Below are 15,972 nucleotides of genomic sequence, written 5' to 3' on the forward strand. Positions count from 1 at the left end.
TCTTCATAAACCCTTCTGGGTGTTTAACGTGTGTTTCCTGTTTTCCTCCTACCGTAATAATAATTTTAAGTGTAGTAGTGCGATAGACAACTTGAAGGCAGGAACAGGGGAAAAATCCTACCATACCAGTGTTGCAGGTCTGGAGGAGGGGGTGGGAGGAAGCTTGTCTAGCATTGTCAGCATCTGAATGTCACTTGATATACTACATGATTGATACAGGAACACTGCAAACACATCTTGGGTAAGCGATAAAAATTGGGCTTTTTATCAACAACATCAAGGATGTTGTTGAAGATAAATCTATAAAACGTACCTGAAGCACAAACCTGAAGCACAAACACATTACCTGAAGTATACCAAACTTTTTGGCATGCCTACAGAATTTGTGAGTGGGAACGGGCAAGGCAAAAATATACTTTGATAGGATAACTGTACCATAAGCAAGCATGAAGATGTTTTGATCCAGTTCAGGAACATCAAGATTGAAAGTAGCTCATCAAGTTTCATAGTGAAGAAAGCATTAAAATGAAGATAGAAATCATCAGTTTTAATAGTGGATGATTTCTGTTTAAAGATAAGGCATTGCTGAAGCTCCAAATCTGGAAAAGCACATGGTTTTTCATTGGGGCTTTAAAGTTTCTGTCTTGTTTGGATAGTGCTTTTGGTGCTAGCCTCCTAGTGTTTAAATCTTGAAAACTCCAATTTAGCAGAGGTATATGAATTTTGGGGAAAAATGTAATTGCTGTGGAGCTATTTAAAATTATGTAATAAACGGAAGCAAATCATGAAAATAAAAGGGCTGAGCACTAAGCAACATTTCTTCATGAGGAGACCAGATGGTACCATTTTACAATAGCATCAAAAACAATCTATGATGTAAAACATGTATCTATAACCTTATCTATAATATATCACTAATTAGAGAAATAATATATCAGTTAAGTCAGTTTCTTCCTGAGCACTGCGTCCTGTTCCTTCAATCAGACAAATTATTTTCCCAAACGACTATTATGATCTTTCTAGCCAGCTGTAGATGTTGTGGTGTCACTAATTTTGTATGTTTGTGTCAGTTCAGATGTCACATTAACCATGGTTTGATATTGCGGGTGAAAGGAGGAGGGGAAATAAAGAGACGAGACACAGGTAGATGGTATAAAACATGGGCCACATTTATTAAAATTGATCGACTGGCAAAGGGAAACGTAACCAGGCAACTTCTCAAAGCCAGTGACTACGTGGCATTATATTGGGCGAGACATTTGATGCCTGTAATGTGGTGTCCTTGATCGCCACCCTACAGGACTGCCCAATTCTTGGGACTGGAGGCCTTCCTGTGTCACCCCCCCTCGACTCGCAAAACTCTGAGTGGGTGAAGAGAGTTGGCCTCAAAGGTAAGCCATATCTCCCAACTCAGGCTGCATAACCCTGAGCTGGAGCCTCAGGCCTTACCAGTCACCAGGAATGGTGCCTCTGAATGCTCACCAACCCTATTCCCCACCCAAGGTGCCTGCACATACCTGCCTATTTAGAAAATATGACCAAATCACCTAAGCATTTAAATCAGTCCAAAACAACCAAAACAACACCCAATCGTAGTTACAGCGTGAAGTAGGCAAAAATACACATAGCCAAGTCCAATTTGACTATGAGCCAGAAATTCCTACTTGGGCCCCCAAAAGGATGACCAGCATAACCCACATTGCCAACAGGGCAGAAGGGAACTGCTTTTTGAAGAGGGTGAGAGGGAGGGGCCCCGCAGCCTAAGTTGCCTGGTAAGTCCCTCCCCAGTGGTGACACCTTTGAATGCCAATGGTGTTCGCCTGTCTCTGCCCCCCCCCCACAAAATCCTCCCCACGGCCAAGCAAGCTCGATGCGGGGGAAGGGGCTTGCATAAACAAACTTCAGGCTTCAGCTCCTCCAGGTTTGATTCTGGTTTTTGGGCAAGCCAGCAAACCATAGTTTGGACACAGTCACAAACTTAACTTTGCTGACTGCCTGCAAGTAAGTTCAGAAAGTGCAACGCCGGAGGGAGGACAGGGAGCTTGCAAGCCCAAGGTCCAAGCCTGTTTGTGCATGTAAAGCCAAAGCATAGTTTGGTATTACATCTGAACAGATTCACCTGATTTGCCTCTTAAGGCTGATGCAGAGAACGCTGCCTGTCTCTTAAGCATGACTGGAGAAATGCCATAAGGATTGTGCCCCTCTTCAGTCACATCCAGATTCTCCCCAGCCTTTCCCCACTGCCCTTCACCATTGCTAAAAGTTATGTTTGCACCAACACTAAGCGTGGTTAATGCTAGCCAAGGTTCACCTCTAATACAGGGTTTGTAACCAGCTAAAAAACTGGTTTCAAATTCTGGGCTAGAAATGAACTGTAGCTACCATCAGTCTGAATGTAACGCTGGGAAGGATGTTGTGTGCAAGTGAGTGAGGGGGAGTGTTGAGCAAAGGGACATTCTTCATATTTATACCAGGGGTGGGCACGTTGTGCCCCCCCAGATGTTTTAACCTAAAATTCCCATCATGCGTCACCATTGGCTGTTCCTGCTAGGGCTGATAGGGGTTGTAGGCCCAAACATCTGCAGGGCCACAAGTTGCCCACCCCTGTTATTCATAAATTCTTAAATCGCATATGTTGTCTCAGAAGTTACTGCAACTATATTGTAAGATAGCCAGTAATTATCACTATCTCACAGGGGTGGGGGTGGGGGAGTGAGGCTGAGAGACAGTGACCCGATTTGTGTGGTTGCAGTTATGTGGGACAAGGCCCATAGTTAGTTATGTGCAAACAGGGCCAGTGCTTTGACAAAGACAACTCAGTGAGTTCATAGTCAATGTGAGATTTGAATGGGGGCAACTTATCATAACCCACATTATCTCTGTCATTCCAAAGTGATTTCTACTCCTAGCAGAGGAAGACAGCAGGTGCAAAAAGCCAAAAGCTCCAATACAGCTTAATTTTGAAAAGAGCTATCAGTGTTTGGACATAAGCACAGTCCTTGGGTTTCTCTATTCTATACTTAGGACAAAGGGAATACTCCGTTCTGTATTTTGGATCGTAAGCACCTTCAGCTCATATGACCACCATCTCCAGAGAATTGCAGGAATGCCTCATTGAGATGTAGGCAAAGCATTCACCTTTTCCTGGTCATGTCATGGCTCAGGTTGGCATACGTTCAGGACGAATTTCTCATCCCTGATCCTAATTTGTATATTGTATCCTTGTAAGGTACATCTTTATCTCTGTTTTGGTGTTCTTCACTAGTTTTGTTTTGTTTTTGGAAGCAGAATAGGTTGCCATGCTTTGTGGTCATCATCGGGAGACTGTTAGGAAGCTAGCTATAACTAGCTTTGTCCCAGGTTAATTAGTTTTAATTCTGAATCTCTGTCTCCTATGATTGGGGTGGGTGGAAATCATTCCCGTTGCAGATGATTGTCCAGAGACACTGTCAAAAGAAAATCCACAGGTAAGTGGCGAGTTTTGCCTGTGTTGGCACCATCTCTAACTCTCCCTCTGTTAATACTTTACTGCTCTTGCACTTTGGTCTTAATCTGCAAAACATTAGCTTCTCCTTTAACACAGCCTCGCTGATTTTGCAAAAGGAATTGCAGATTCTTCTTGCTTTCTTAGGAAGGCAGTGTTAATGGACAGAGTCCACATTCTTATGTGGACAGCCCTCCAGCAGTGTGGGTTTCTTACTACTTTTTTCTTCTTTCTGCTTACTTACAGTGCTGAGGCAGGGACTAGCATTCAGTCCGGTCTATCGATTTTCTTTGTCTGATGGCACTATAGTTGCTGCCCAAACGAAGAGCAAGCTCATCCGTTCTCAGACTACTAGTGAACCTCAGCTTGTAATATCCTTGCATATGCTTCACAGGTAATTTATAAGAATTTGTTATCTTGAAAATCTTCAGCTCCACTTTCTATGAACAGCTGCAGCAAGAGTAAACCATCTATGCTATCTTGCATTGTTGTAAGCTGATAGCCCTTTTTAGCTGTGCTGGCTTTAGCGTGACATTAAAATAAACTATAGGTTTTATTTTAACTGTTTCTGTTTTCTAAAGAAACACGTATCTTTCAGTCCTCACTTATTTGGAAGTGAATCTTAATTATTTGAATGGAACTTTAACGCAACTAATTTGGGACTGCAATTGAAGATATAGTTTGGTGTTTAAAAGCTGTTTTTTTCACTTTGAGATCTACATCTATCCTGACCATATGTATTTAATTTGAATGTACTCTGCATAAGATAAATTAGTAATACTTCATGTAACACATTTAATATATTATTAATCTATACCCATGTACATAAATTATTTCCATAACAGTTCCATCTTGAATTTAGACTCATTCCTATAATTTTGAGGAGGGGGAGGAGGGGTCTGCATTGTGTCTGGAACAGCTTTTTTGGATACACTAACAATAGCATTTTGTATGATACTTTATAAGCAGTTAAGAGAACTGATCTGACAATACCAGCTCTGTTTCGAAATATGTACATCCTCATTGTAGTTCCAGATCACTGCCTCTTAAATAGTTAAAATGCCTTCATTCTTCCAAAAGAGAGAATCAGTATGTGGGAAAAATGACACACAGCATGTGGATAGATTGAAATGACTGATTTCTCCAGAATCTGCCATACCCCTTCAGTTAAAACAAAAAAGTTTGTGTTGTATCATTAAAAGCAATTGTATATTTGTGTTTTGAATTATCATGGATAGGTTTTAATAAAAGTGTTATTTCATTGCTTATTCATTATCTGCTGACTACTGCAAAAAAGTTAGGACTAGAACAGTTGTGTAGCAATTACTTCCTTTGACTACACCCATCAAACTAAAAGCGCTGTTTGACAATTTGAAACTGTTTTTGTTGGAATTGGGAGGCCTTTTTGCTATTTCATGGGTGGCAGCTGAGACAGCACGTTAAACAAGAAATGCCAGGCTACAAGTTACAGGAAAAAATCAAGAAAATCAAGTTTTTACCAGCTACAACACAGTCCAAGAAACAGGATATTAACATGAGTGTGTGTGTGTGTGTGTTTTACATAATTTCCCCTTTCTCTTCACTCATCTCTTGCTAACAAAAATTGACTTGATAGTTTCTCTTTCCCCTCAGCTTTTCTTCCAGTTCTCATGCCACTAACAGGCCAAAGTTTAAATGTTTCAGCTGCAGAACATACAGTGCAAATACTGTAAAGGAATGTCTAAACGAGTGCCAAAAATGCTATTAAATGTAGTTCATAAAGCGCTTTTCCTTCAGCATTCAATTTGGAAAACTTTTAATTTCTTCAGAAACTTTGGGGGAGATGGAAAACCACTGGTAGTCCCCATATTTAAGGCCTGAGAAATGAACTGACTACAGATGTTTGTAAGTGTTAACTTTACAACAGAACAGAAACCTTGTGTGCCAAAGAAAATCTGCAAAGAGAACTAAATTTGGATACCCTTCAAAGAGATTTCTTGCACACGTCTTCCCTCAGCTTTTGTTGTGGAGATACTATTTTTCCCCCTCAAACAGCAATATCTTGTTCCTGAAAAATGAGATTCTTCCCCAGATAGTGCTACTGTGTAAAATGTAGTTCCCTATGTATTTCAGACAGCTGTTAGCTATTGCTTGTGCTATACGTGGTGATGAGAAAGGCTGTGCAGGAAAGCTCTTTTGAAAAGGCACTCAACCCAGGAAAGGGTGGGAAAGCAACTTGCCCTGAGATTTTGGACAGTAAGTCCAGTGAGTCTTAGGGCAAAGCTTCTTTCCCCAGATTCCCACAATAAGCTCTCCTGCATGATCTGCTCAGTCTCTCAGACCAACTGAAAGGCTCAAGTGGTAGAAGACACGGGGTGATGCATTCTCTTCTTTATAAGCTGGCTATGCTGATCCACAGAGAAGAGATCACAGCATCCAGTCACACAGAATCCAAAAGCTCTGGGCAGTGGGAAGCATAAGCTTGTCCAGTGGTTCCTTGCAGTAGGAAATGGGCTATAGGGGTCTTTCCCAGATGCCTTGCTAATGCTTGCTGTATATTTACCTCCCCATGTTCAGTAGTCCCTGGAATAGCCTGCATTCCCCACGCTACAGTGTCTTTGGAAGCTTTGTGCGACCTCTATTAACTCTGCTGCACACATTAAACAGCTCTTGTTTAAAAGAAAAAAAAAAGTCTGAGGGAGGGAGAGGGGTAGCAATACAGCTGTCTCTCTGTAGAATTGTTAGTCTTTCTCCTCCTCTCCTCCAGTCATCTGTTGCATATATATGGAAGGTCATGTACTTGTGGGATTATCCACAAAGGATAAAATGTGGTCAGGCATACTGGTCATGAAGAAAACCCTCCATCTCGACTCTTCCTTTTCCCCATCCCTGCCTCTAATATACATGCTTCAGCTTGTGTACACACACGATGCGTCTCTAACTAGGCTGATCTCTTTCTGAACTTGTTTGCAGTGGGAGTGGGGAGGGGGCTGGCTCCCATACTTAGAACAGTGTTGTAATTATTATTTTTTGGCTGTTCTTCGAGGTGACTTTAAAAACTTTGCTTTTCACTGTAAGCCTTGTTGTCAAATGCTAGAGCAGTTTCCAGGGCTGTAAAAGATGTGTTCATGTGCATTCAAAATGTCAGCAAACATCTATTCATTTTTATCATGCAGGAGTGTGGATTTGTCTGATTCTCACTTAAAATGGCAAACGTTTCCTCTGCTGTTGAAAGAAACTTGTAATACATTGTGAGATACTGTATAGGAAATATATTGTACATCTATATTGTAGATATCTACCTGGAATGTTCTGTCTTACGTATGCAATATTAAAGTAGCTGTTAAGGTACACATGCAGTAGATATATGAACATAGGAGACATGGGTTCTATTTTGAGCTGGAGATTCATTGGGGATCCTTGTAAAACTCAGTGTCTTTGTCACAGTGGTGTGGTGGCTCGTGAAATAGTTTGCTGAAGGGAACCCAGCACTCCTAACTGGAGGGTGTTTTGAGGAGGCATGGAGCTTGCTAGGTCAGCATGGTGCAAGTGTATGGCTACTGAGTACTTGCTCCCAGCATAGGTACAGGCCATGACATCAGGGCCCTAAATTCCAGCTCCTCCATGTGGTGAAGCTCAGCAACAGATACCAGTAGCTTCCAGTAAACGGTCTTTGTTCCCATCTGTAAAATGGCGATAGCAGTGATCTTTGTCTAAAAAGTAATTGTGTTTTTTTCTTCCCCTTTCATTTGTTTTTTTCTTTCTGACCAATATAAATATTATTACACATCCAAGGCTTAGGAATAGTCAGGATAAAACAAATACGATCCTTACTTTGTGTACCAAGATTGTGTAAATTACATTTTGTTATATCTCCTTTTTTCATTGAGCATATGTGTAAATTATGTTTTTCATATTGCAGGGAACAGAATGTCTGTGGAATGAACCAGGATTTAACTGGACAAGCAATGGGAAAGCCATTGAACCCAATTAGCTCCAGCAGCCCTGCCCATCAGGCCATGTGCGGTGGGAATCCAGGTCAGGATATGACCATCAGTAGCAATATGAATTTTGCCATAAATGGCCCGAAGGAACAAATGGGCATGCCAGCGAGCAGGTTTGGTGGTTCTGGCGGGATGAACCATGTGTCAAGTATACAAGCATCCACTCCTCAGGGTAGTAACTATGCACTAAAAATGAATAGTCCCTCTCAAAACAGCCCTGGCATGACACCAGGTCAGCCAAACTCTATGCTCTCCCCAAGGCATCGTATGAGTCCTGGAGTGGCAGGAAGCCCTCGGATCCCACCCAGTCAGTTTTCCCCTGCAGGAAGCTTGCATTCACCTGTTGGAGTTTGCAGCAGCACAGGAAATAGCCATAGTTATACCAACAGTTCCCTCAATGCACTTCAGGCTCTCAGCGAGGGGCATGGAGTCTCTCTAGGGTCATCATTGGCTTCACCGGATGTAAAAATGGGTAATTTACAAAATTCCCCTGTGAGCATGAATCCTCCCCAGCTAAGCAAAATGGGAAGCCTGGACTCTAAAGATGGCTATGGACTTCATGGGGAACAATCAGAAGGTACAACTGGACAAGCAGAGAGTGTCTGCCATTCAGGAGAACAGAAAGAAAATAATGATAACGTGCCCCAGGTTGTCGGTGGTGAGAGGCCTGATGGACAGAACAGACTGCATGATGGCAAAAGCCAGACAAAGCTCTTACAGCTGCTGACCACCAAATCTGATCAGATGGAGCCTTCACCTTTGTCAAATACTATGGGAGACATTAACAAGGACTCCATGGGAGGTTTACCTGGTTCTGGTTCAGCACATGGAACCTCGCTCAAGGAGAAGCATAAAATTTTGCACAGGCTTTTGCAGGACAGTAGTTCTCCTATAGACTTGGCCAAGCTCACAGCAGAGGCCACAGGCAAAGAACTGAGCCAGGAGACTGGTAGCACAGCTTCTGGTTCAGAGGTGACTGTTAAACAGGAACCGGTGAGTCCCAAGAAGAAAGAAAATGCACTACTTCGCTACTTGCTAGATAAAGATGATACTAAAGATATTGGTTTACCAGACATTACCCCCAAACTGGAGCGGTCGGACAGTAAGACAGACCCTTCCAGTAGCACAAAACCAATAGTTATGAAGACAGAAAAAGAAGAGATGCGCTTTGAGCCGAATGACCAGGTAAGGGAATCTTTTTGTTGGTCATTTAGCGAATGCATTTTGCCAGGTATGGATGTGTAAGCAATTCTTGTTCAGTATTTCTGACATCTTCACTTTATGCAGGGTATTTTTTTCCACAGGGGATTGGGGGGTAGGGGTTATGCTTGACTTCATACGTGGTTGGAGCCACTCATCTGGCTTGTATTTCCAAGATCTGGCTGGCTAAAAAGACATGATCTTGTACTTGCCAGCTGGTTATAATCTGGTTCTTGGTACAACATCAATGGGACATTGAGGATAGGGAGGAAATGTGGGAGTTGAGTGACAGTCATTTGTAGAAACAACCAAGACTGTGTAAAATTCACTGTCTGACATCTGAGTATTGTTGGGAGGGTTTTGAATGGCAACTTTGAAAGTAATGGAAAGTGAAGGGAGTTGCGGGGAGGAGTTCTCTTTGAAAAAAGCACCCCCGGGAGCCAGTAAAAAAGTGATGCGTTGTCCCATGTCAAGTGTACAAAAGCACCCTTAAACTATGTAAGATGCTTCCATGCAGTACCCCACAAAAAGAAATCTAGAGTGAGAAAGTGAAAGAATCATGATTGATACAGAATAATCTTACTTCCCACAGGAAGTGTAACCTAAATATAGATCAAAGCTTAAAACCATTTAATAAAGCTAGAACAGAGAATATTCTGAATTGTTCTGCTCTCCTCTGAGTCTTTCTCTCATCTTCTCCTTCCTCCTAGAACAAAAGCCGTAATGTTCTTGCAGTACCTATTGGATAGGATTGTTTAAGCTTCCCTTCTCAAGTGATGTGTGTTTAAACTAATTGCTGATTTCATTGTGAGGTTTTCACTGCAAATATAGTAATGCCTTGGTGGAGTAAATATTTTATAAGGAGTTTGATGGGGCGGGGGAATAACATTTTCAAGTATAACTTTTTCTGAACAGGAAACACTTTGAAGCTTGCCCCAATACCAAAAATAGCATTATTCCAGGTGACCTATTTAAATAGTCATCTTCCCAGCCCACAAGGTGGAGTCTCCACTGATTTAGACATGTCTTCTGTCACTAAAAATTAAATAATTTCTAAAACGTTGAGATCTTTTTTCTTTTGTCAGCTCCTTACTAGATTTCATTCATACATGCATTTCCAAAGTACTTGTGTTAACATATGTATGTAGTCAGTGTTAGTGTAGGAGGTAATAATGCTTATATTGTCTGAGGATGTCTCTTCCCTGTAACTAAAAAGTGGTCTGGTGTGTTGATTTGCAAGGCTTGAGCACTGTTTGTATTTTCACTTAAAAAAAAAAATTCTGCCAAATTATAAAGAAACCTTCTGTTTCCACAGCAGTGGGTTAACTCACGTAAAAATTGCTGTCCCTGAGCTTTGTCAGTGTGTGTGTGCGCGCGTGTGCACTTTCTTCCCAAGTTACTGGCAGAGATTTTGCTTGTCTGTGTCACTGTAGATTGTCATTCTTAAACATTCCTTTAAAACACATACACACACCTAAATAAAAACAATAGCATTCTACCTTAAGGTCAAAGAAGTAATAGGAAATCTCATGGAGAAATTAGTTATGTAATCAGGCTCTTCTTCCCACAAGCTAATAAAAGACACAAGCCAGGTGGAAAAGAAGCTTGCGTGGTACACAATTTATGCTGTGTTGAATGGGCAAAGTCGGCTGGAAAAGGCAGGAAGATAGACCCAGTTTGCTAGTGCTGATGTAACTTGCTTCTTCTTTGTTAAATATAGATGTTTGATCCTAGCCTCACATCCGTACAAGGCAAATACAAAACACATAGGAGTCCCTGCCACCTTTCAGCGATGTGTGTTCATCAGTACACGGGAGTGGTCTTAAATTGAAATGGTGTATTTGGAAGCAATGGCAGTGGGGATTTAGCTGCATGGAAAGCTGTAGAAAAGCAGGTAGAGTGCTGGAGCAAACTCCAGTGTCCCAGGAAGAGGATCTCTATGGATTCTAGCATGATGCGTATGTCCCCTACCTACAAGTCATTTGTGGCCCACTCCCAGAGGTTACTTTAAGGAAGGCGACTTTGGTTCACTCAGGCTGTGCAGGCCTCAAAGCTCTGGGATGGTGACTCTGGCCTGTGGTATCCCCCTAAATATGATTTGGGCAATAGGGAGAGACGAGGCAGTGTTCTAGATGGACTGCGCTCATTCAAGGTCCAGGCAGGTAAGGTAGTTGCACCTGTGATCAGGGCAATTTTGGTTAGAGTTCAGCCCTGAAACCTCCTTTGAATGCCATATTTCAGCCCTGGGACCAATGCTCTAATTATGAGAGGAAAGATAGAGAGACCTTAATGAAATCCAAAAGCCCCACCCCTAACTTTCACAATTTTAGCCAAATCATGCCTCCCACAACTTTTTAGAAAACAGTGGGGAAGCAGCACAAATGTTAAGTGGACTGAATGCCTTTGTCACCACCACCCCCATAATGTGTGCACTGCATGTCTGTAATAAAAGGGAGAGGGACTGACTGCATGTTCCTTCAGTGCTTCCATGTAAATTGGTAGAAGACATTATTAAGGTTAGTGCTGAGAACAGTCCTTGCTGAGGAAGAATTGTCATGGCTCCTGCGCAGGGGAGACTTGTCTCATGAGCCAGATTTGTGAGGAAACTGAAAATGGCAGCCCTGTGTCAAATTCTCCAAATAACACTTAAGCAGACTGATTCATGTAGCCACATCACCATGCCGTGCATTTCCCTGCCCCACTCCATATTAGTGGCTGCTGTTGGAGAGGGTGAGAAAATGGAGAAAAGCTGGCGAGTTTGCCCAAGCATTATGGCTGGTGGTGGCTTTGGGATAATACTTGTCCGCCGTTTTTTGGCAGCAGCCCCACATCTTGCCCAAAATTATTCAGGATGGTAAAATCCTTAGCAGTCCGTGAAAAGCTCCAGAGGATCTCTCCAAACTAGGTAACTGGACCAAAGAATGGTAGATGTTATTCAGTGTATGCGAGTGCAAAGTGTTGTACATGAGAAGGGGAAATCCTAGGCTCACACATACTTTGAGTGTTGTCTAAATTGGCAGGAATCACCTAGGAAAACCTTGGAGTCATAGCAGAATACTCACTGAAAACAGATCAGTGTGCTGAGGCAGTAAAAACATGCACTTCTTAATTTTTGCTGAGATCTTCATGTGCTTCACAAAACTGAGTATTTACATTGATTGGAGCAAGAGTTTCAACTCTCCTGCATTAGCTTGGTGTAGGGTTTTAAATTTACACCCATCTACCCATTTTGAACTTCCACTGGTTAAAGGCCACCAGAAGAACAGGTGTAAGCCGAACCATTCTGATTATACTGACTCAGACCACTGGTCCATCTACCCTGGTAGCAGCTCTTGACTGTCTCAGGCAGCAGTCTTTTCCAGCCTCGCTACCTGAGAGCCTTTGAACTGGAGATGCCTGGGACTGAACCCAGAAGTGACCTTCTACATGCTGACCTGTCACTCTTTCCCAGTAAAGACCTGGGCCAGGCATGAAGGGAGGCAATAGGCAGGCAACAATTAACAATCACTATGACAGGCAGCTATAAGCAATGTCTTTAATATGCAGACTTGCCTCTATATGTGTTTTTGCAATACATAAGGATTATATTTGCTTAGTACTGTAAATTATTTTGTAAGGTTTATTGGGAATTATTTTCAACGTATGTACTTTTTAATTTTTTTTGTTTATTTTATATAGCAACATACAAAGGTTAAAATATGCAAATTGAAGAAGAAATGTTCAAATAAAATACATTGTACTAAATAGGGAAAATAATGATATAATAAGCTCCAATAGCTTCATCAGGTAGTGTATAATTATATTTATTGAAAAAAGAGAAAAATTTAGGGCTGTGCAGGGACCCCTGAACTGACTTGGAAGCCACTTTGGGGCTTCCAAGGTGGGCCTGATTTGCTTTGGGCTGCTTTGGGGGGGGGCAATCTGCCTCAGCCCCGAACCCAAAGTGGGATTCGGATGGCCGAATCCTGCTTTAGGGGGGCCTTGATGCCCCTGTGCAAATCCCCAGCTCTGCCGCCGCTATTGCTGCTGCTGCCATCATCGCTGCCCACCACCACCAGCGGCTGGCGGCAGCGATGGTGGTGGAGGCGGCGGCAACAGAGACAGTGGCGACGGTGGTGGTGGTGATGGCGGCGGCAGTGACTCCTCCTGTGATGGCTCAAGTGAGGAGCTGGAGGCGCCAGCATGGCTGGGCCAGGGTGCCAAAGCTCCGAAGTGCAACAAAGCACTTCAGAGAGCCCCCAACCCACCTCGGATCGCTTCGTGTGCCCTCTGCTTCACCTCAGAAGGGGCCCGAAGTGGCCTGCTTCGACTCAGGGTTCAGGCTTTGGGCCAAAGCAGTGCATAGCCCTAGAAAAATTACAATCTCTAAAACGGTCATGGTATTTCTTCATCAGTCCATTACTTGAAAATGTAACACTTGGACTTTAACATTATTTTGTGTAAGGTTCCATTCCAGAAAGAAATGAAAGAGTCCCAGATACTAACCATGCTAAACATGGCATCCATTTTTCAAGTTGTCCACTGCACAATTGCAAATACCTTACTCAGGGTCAATATATCCTATACTTTCTGAAGCCATTCTTTTGAAAAGGATGTTTATACATCCCCAGGTTTTTGCTAGTAACGCTCACGCCTCTATAATCATATTACTTATTAAATTAGTATTCTTTTTTGTATTTGACCTTTCATGCCTAATAAGGACATGGTTTTTCCAGAGGCAGTATGCAAAGTTATGGAATAATATGGATTGGTTACCATGTAGCCAATTTGTTGGATTTCTGCTTGTTTTTCCTGCATTTACTGGAACAGATGGGATATATGATCTTTCCATATGCAGAAAACCCTTTTCTTTATATATGTGACAGTTTTGGGGAGGGTCACCTTCATCTGGGCAGCTTTATTTTTCTGAAGAATTTTTGAGTTGCCTTACCCCAGAAGGGTTTTTTTGAGCCTGTGGCATGTACCTTGGTTGTCAAATTTCTCTGATCATCAAACCAGTAATTTCATGCAAGTAGGGAAATTTTACATTCCTTCAAACTAAGATTCCAGCTGCATAGGTACTTTCACACTACATAGAGATAACCTCTGAAAAAAAGTGTTCTGTACTTTTCTACTAGTGATGAAAAGCCCAGGCAAGATGTAAAGCGTTTTTAGCCATGTGGAAGTAACTATTCTATAGAACATTTTTAGCCCAATCATAAGCAAGCAGAATTGCAATAATGACAGAGTGTTGATTTCTGCTGAACAAAGGTTCTTTGTTATGTCCATGGAAATCTGCATCCTTTGCAGCCCTTGGAGATATCTCTGTGCCAATTCATGGCTGGGCTGCGGGGAGAGAATATTACCAGTTTGCTTTTAAGAGAGAGCTTTAATTGGTCTGCTTCGTGCTTCCAAAAGGCACAGTGATAGGGAAGCTTGAGGACTCTGGGTACATACACAACCAGTGTTCCCTATCTGTCAGACCGGAACACACTGGACCTTTTTCTTTATAGGAGTAATACCAGGAATCCCAATTGATGGAAGAAGTGTTGGATGCTATGAGTGATCATTCTGTTTCCTGGTATTTGGAATGCTGTAGTTAGAGAGCTTGTCTTCAGTATGAAAAGGCTGTCCTCATATGAAAAACACATTTTCTCCCCCCCCCTTTTTATTAAAGCCTGGCAGTGAGCTAGATAACTTGGAAGAAATTCTAGATGATCTACATAACAGCCAGTTGTCGCAGCTTTTCCCAGACACACGACCAGGTGCTTCAGCAGGATCGGTTGACAAGCAAGCCATCATCAATGACCTCATGCAGATCACAGGTGAAAACAGCCCTGGCACACCTGTTGGAACCCAGAAGCCCACAATGAGGATCTCACAGAGCAGTGAGTCGGAGCAATTATGAGATCATGAAAGCATACACAATTTTCATGATAAGAAAAATGTAGCCTTTGCAAGAGTGCCTATGAGTCTTTCAGACTGTTGTGGAGTATAAAATCTCCAGTAATCAAACAGCACCCTCTGCTGTTGTAATTCATGGGAGTAGCATTTTGAAGTCACATCTGGTGTAGCCTCGAACAAAGATATTGCCCTACTCTGGAAATCTGAGTCACTGTGAGGAGAAGTATTTTTACAATGTATGTTGAGGAAGTTCCCCACCAGCAGAGCCAGTTTCCTAGATTAGCTACATATTCCCGTAATTTGGCACAATTCATTTTTTTCTGTTGTTGAACTACACCACCCATAATATATGCACCTACCCTGAAAGATATGTCAGGGATACTAGCAGGTTGCTTGCTAAGGGATGTGTTTTTTCATCCTCTCGTTTGTTACTTGGAAATCTGTCTGTGTGTGGATCACTGCTTCTGGCTGGAGCCAAGCAAGTGAATGTTCTTTTAAGCCATTAAAAAGTAGGGCATGGAAGGAGATGGGTTAAAATGAATTGAATTACCTAATTTAAAGCAAAACTTAAATTTTATTTTAAGCTGCATTAGTTTTGAGTGCAGTGTCCAATACACACACACACACACACACACACACACACAGACATCCTATTAAGGCAAAGTTTTGTGTGTGAAAAATGAGCAGGTTTCAAAAAGTTAAAGGGAAATATTTCTTAAAATACCTTGCGTAAATATTCACTTTTCAGCTAGCCACAGATACTTCCAACATATGCTGATCTTTTAAAATAATATGTTTGCTAAACTGACCCATTTTTAAAAATGCGTTCCGAATGTTAATCCTGTGCAAAAATCCAGATATCCAAAAAGAGTGAGATATTTTTTAGTGGGTGGAAATATATCTTCCCAATCATGACATTTTTGTTTTCGTTTCTCAGGGATAAGCAAACAGTTACAAGTCATTCAGCTCAAAAATATCAGTTCAGAGGTCATACAGAGACTTTTAACCCTTCTCATAACCACCAGCTCTCCCCTGCATATGCCCCTGAGATCATTTTCCCACTAGCCAGGCAACATATTGACCAGGTTTGGATGACACGCTGCAGCTCATGGCGGTTATTTAACCTACAGTGAGCTGTGGCGCACCAAATTGCACATGCAACCCCTGTTCAGGGGTTGTCGTGTCATGTGAACCTGGCAAGTGTTTAAAGTGCTCTTTAAGCCTCGCATAACCCATGCTCACTGGGTTTGTATGACACAACAACCCTGAGTGGGGGTTGCATATTCAAAATAGCAGCCACCCCCCACCCCCCATTTGCCACAGTGGGCTTGTTGTGTTGTGTGAACAGCCCCAGTATAAGCTCCTTGGGGACAGGTTCCTGCCTTAAAACTTTTAATGTTACCCGGCTATGAGTATTATTGC

At 42.2% G+C, this 15,972-nt stretch overlaps 1 protein-coding gene across 14 annotated transcripts in view; it reads left to right on the forward strand.

Moving 5' to 3' along the window:
* LOC146346873 (nuclear receptor coactivator 2) overlaps positions 1 to 15,972 on the forward strand; it is a 182,712-nt gene that overhangs the window by 145,121 nt on the left and 21,619 nt on the right. For all 14 annotated transcript variants that reach the window (XM_084849347.1, XM_084849339.1, XM_084849338.1 and 11 more), the window contains 3 exons: positions 3,731 to 3,878; positions 7,386 to 8,652; positions 14,324 to 14,534. In XM_084849347.1, coding sequence (XP_084705473.1) covers positions 3,731 to 3,878; positions 7,386 to 8,652; positions 14,324 to 14,534 — 1,626 coding nt within the window. The remainder of the gene's footprint in view (positions 1 to 3,730; positions 3,879 to 7,385; positions 8,653 to 14,323; positions 14,535 to 15,972) is intronic.

Source organism: Heloderma suspectum, chromosome 4 (assembly GCF_057233095.1).
Source record: "Heloderma suspectum isolate Gila_16-S chromosome 4, 16-S_ref, whole genome shotgun sequence".
Taxonomy (NCBI): domain Eukaryota; kingdom Metazoa; phylum Chordata; class Lepidosauria; order Squamata; family Helodermatidae; genus Heloderma; species Heloderma suspectum.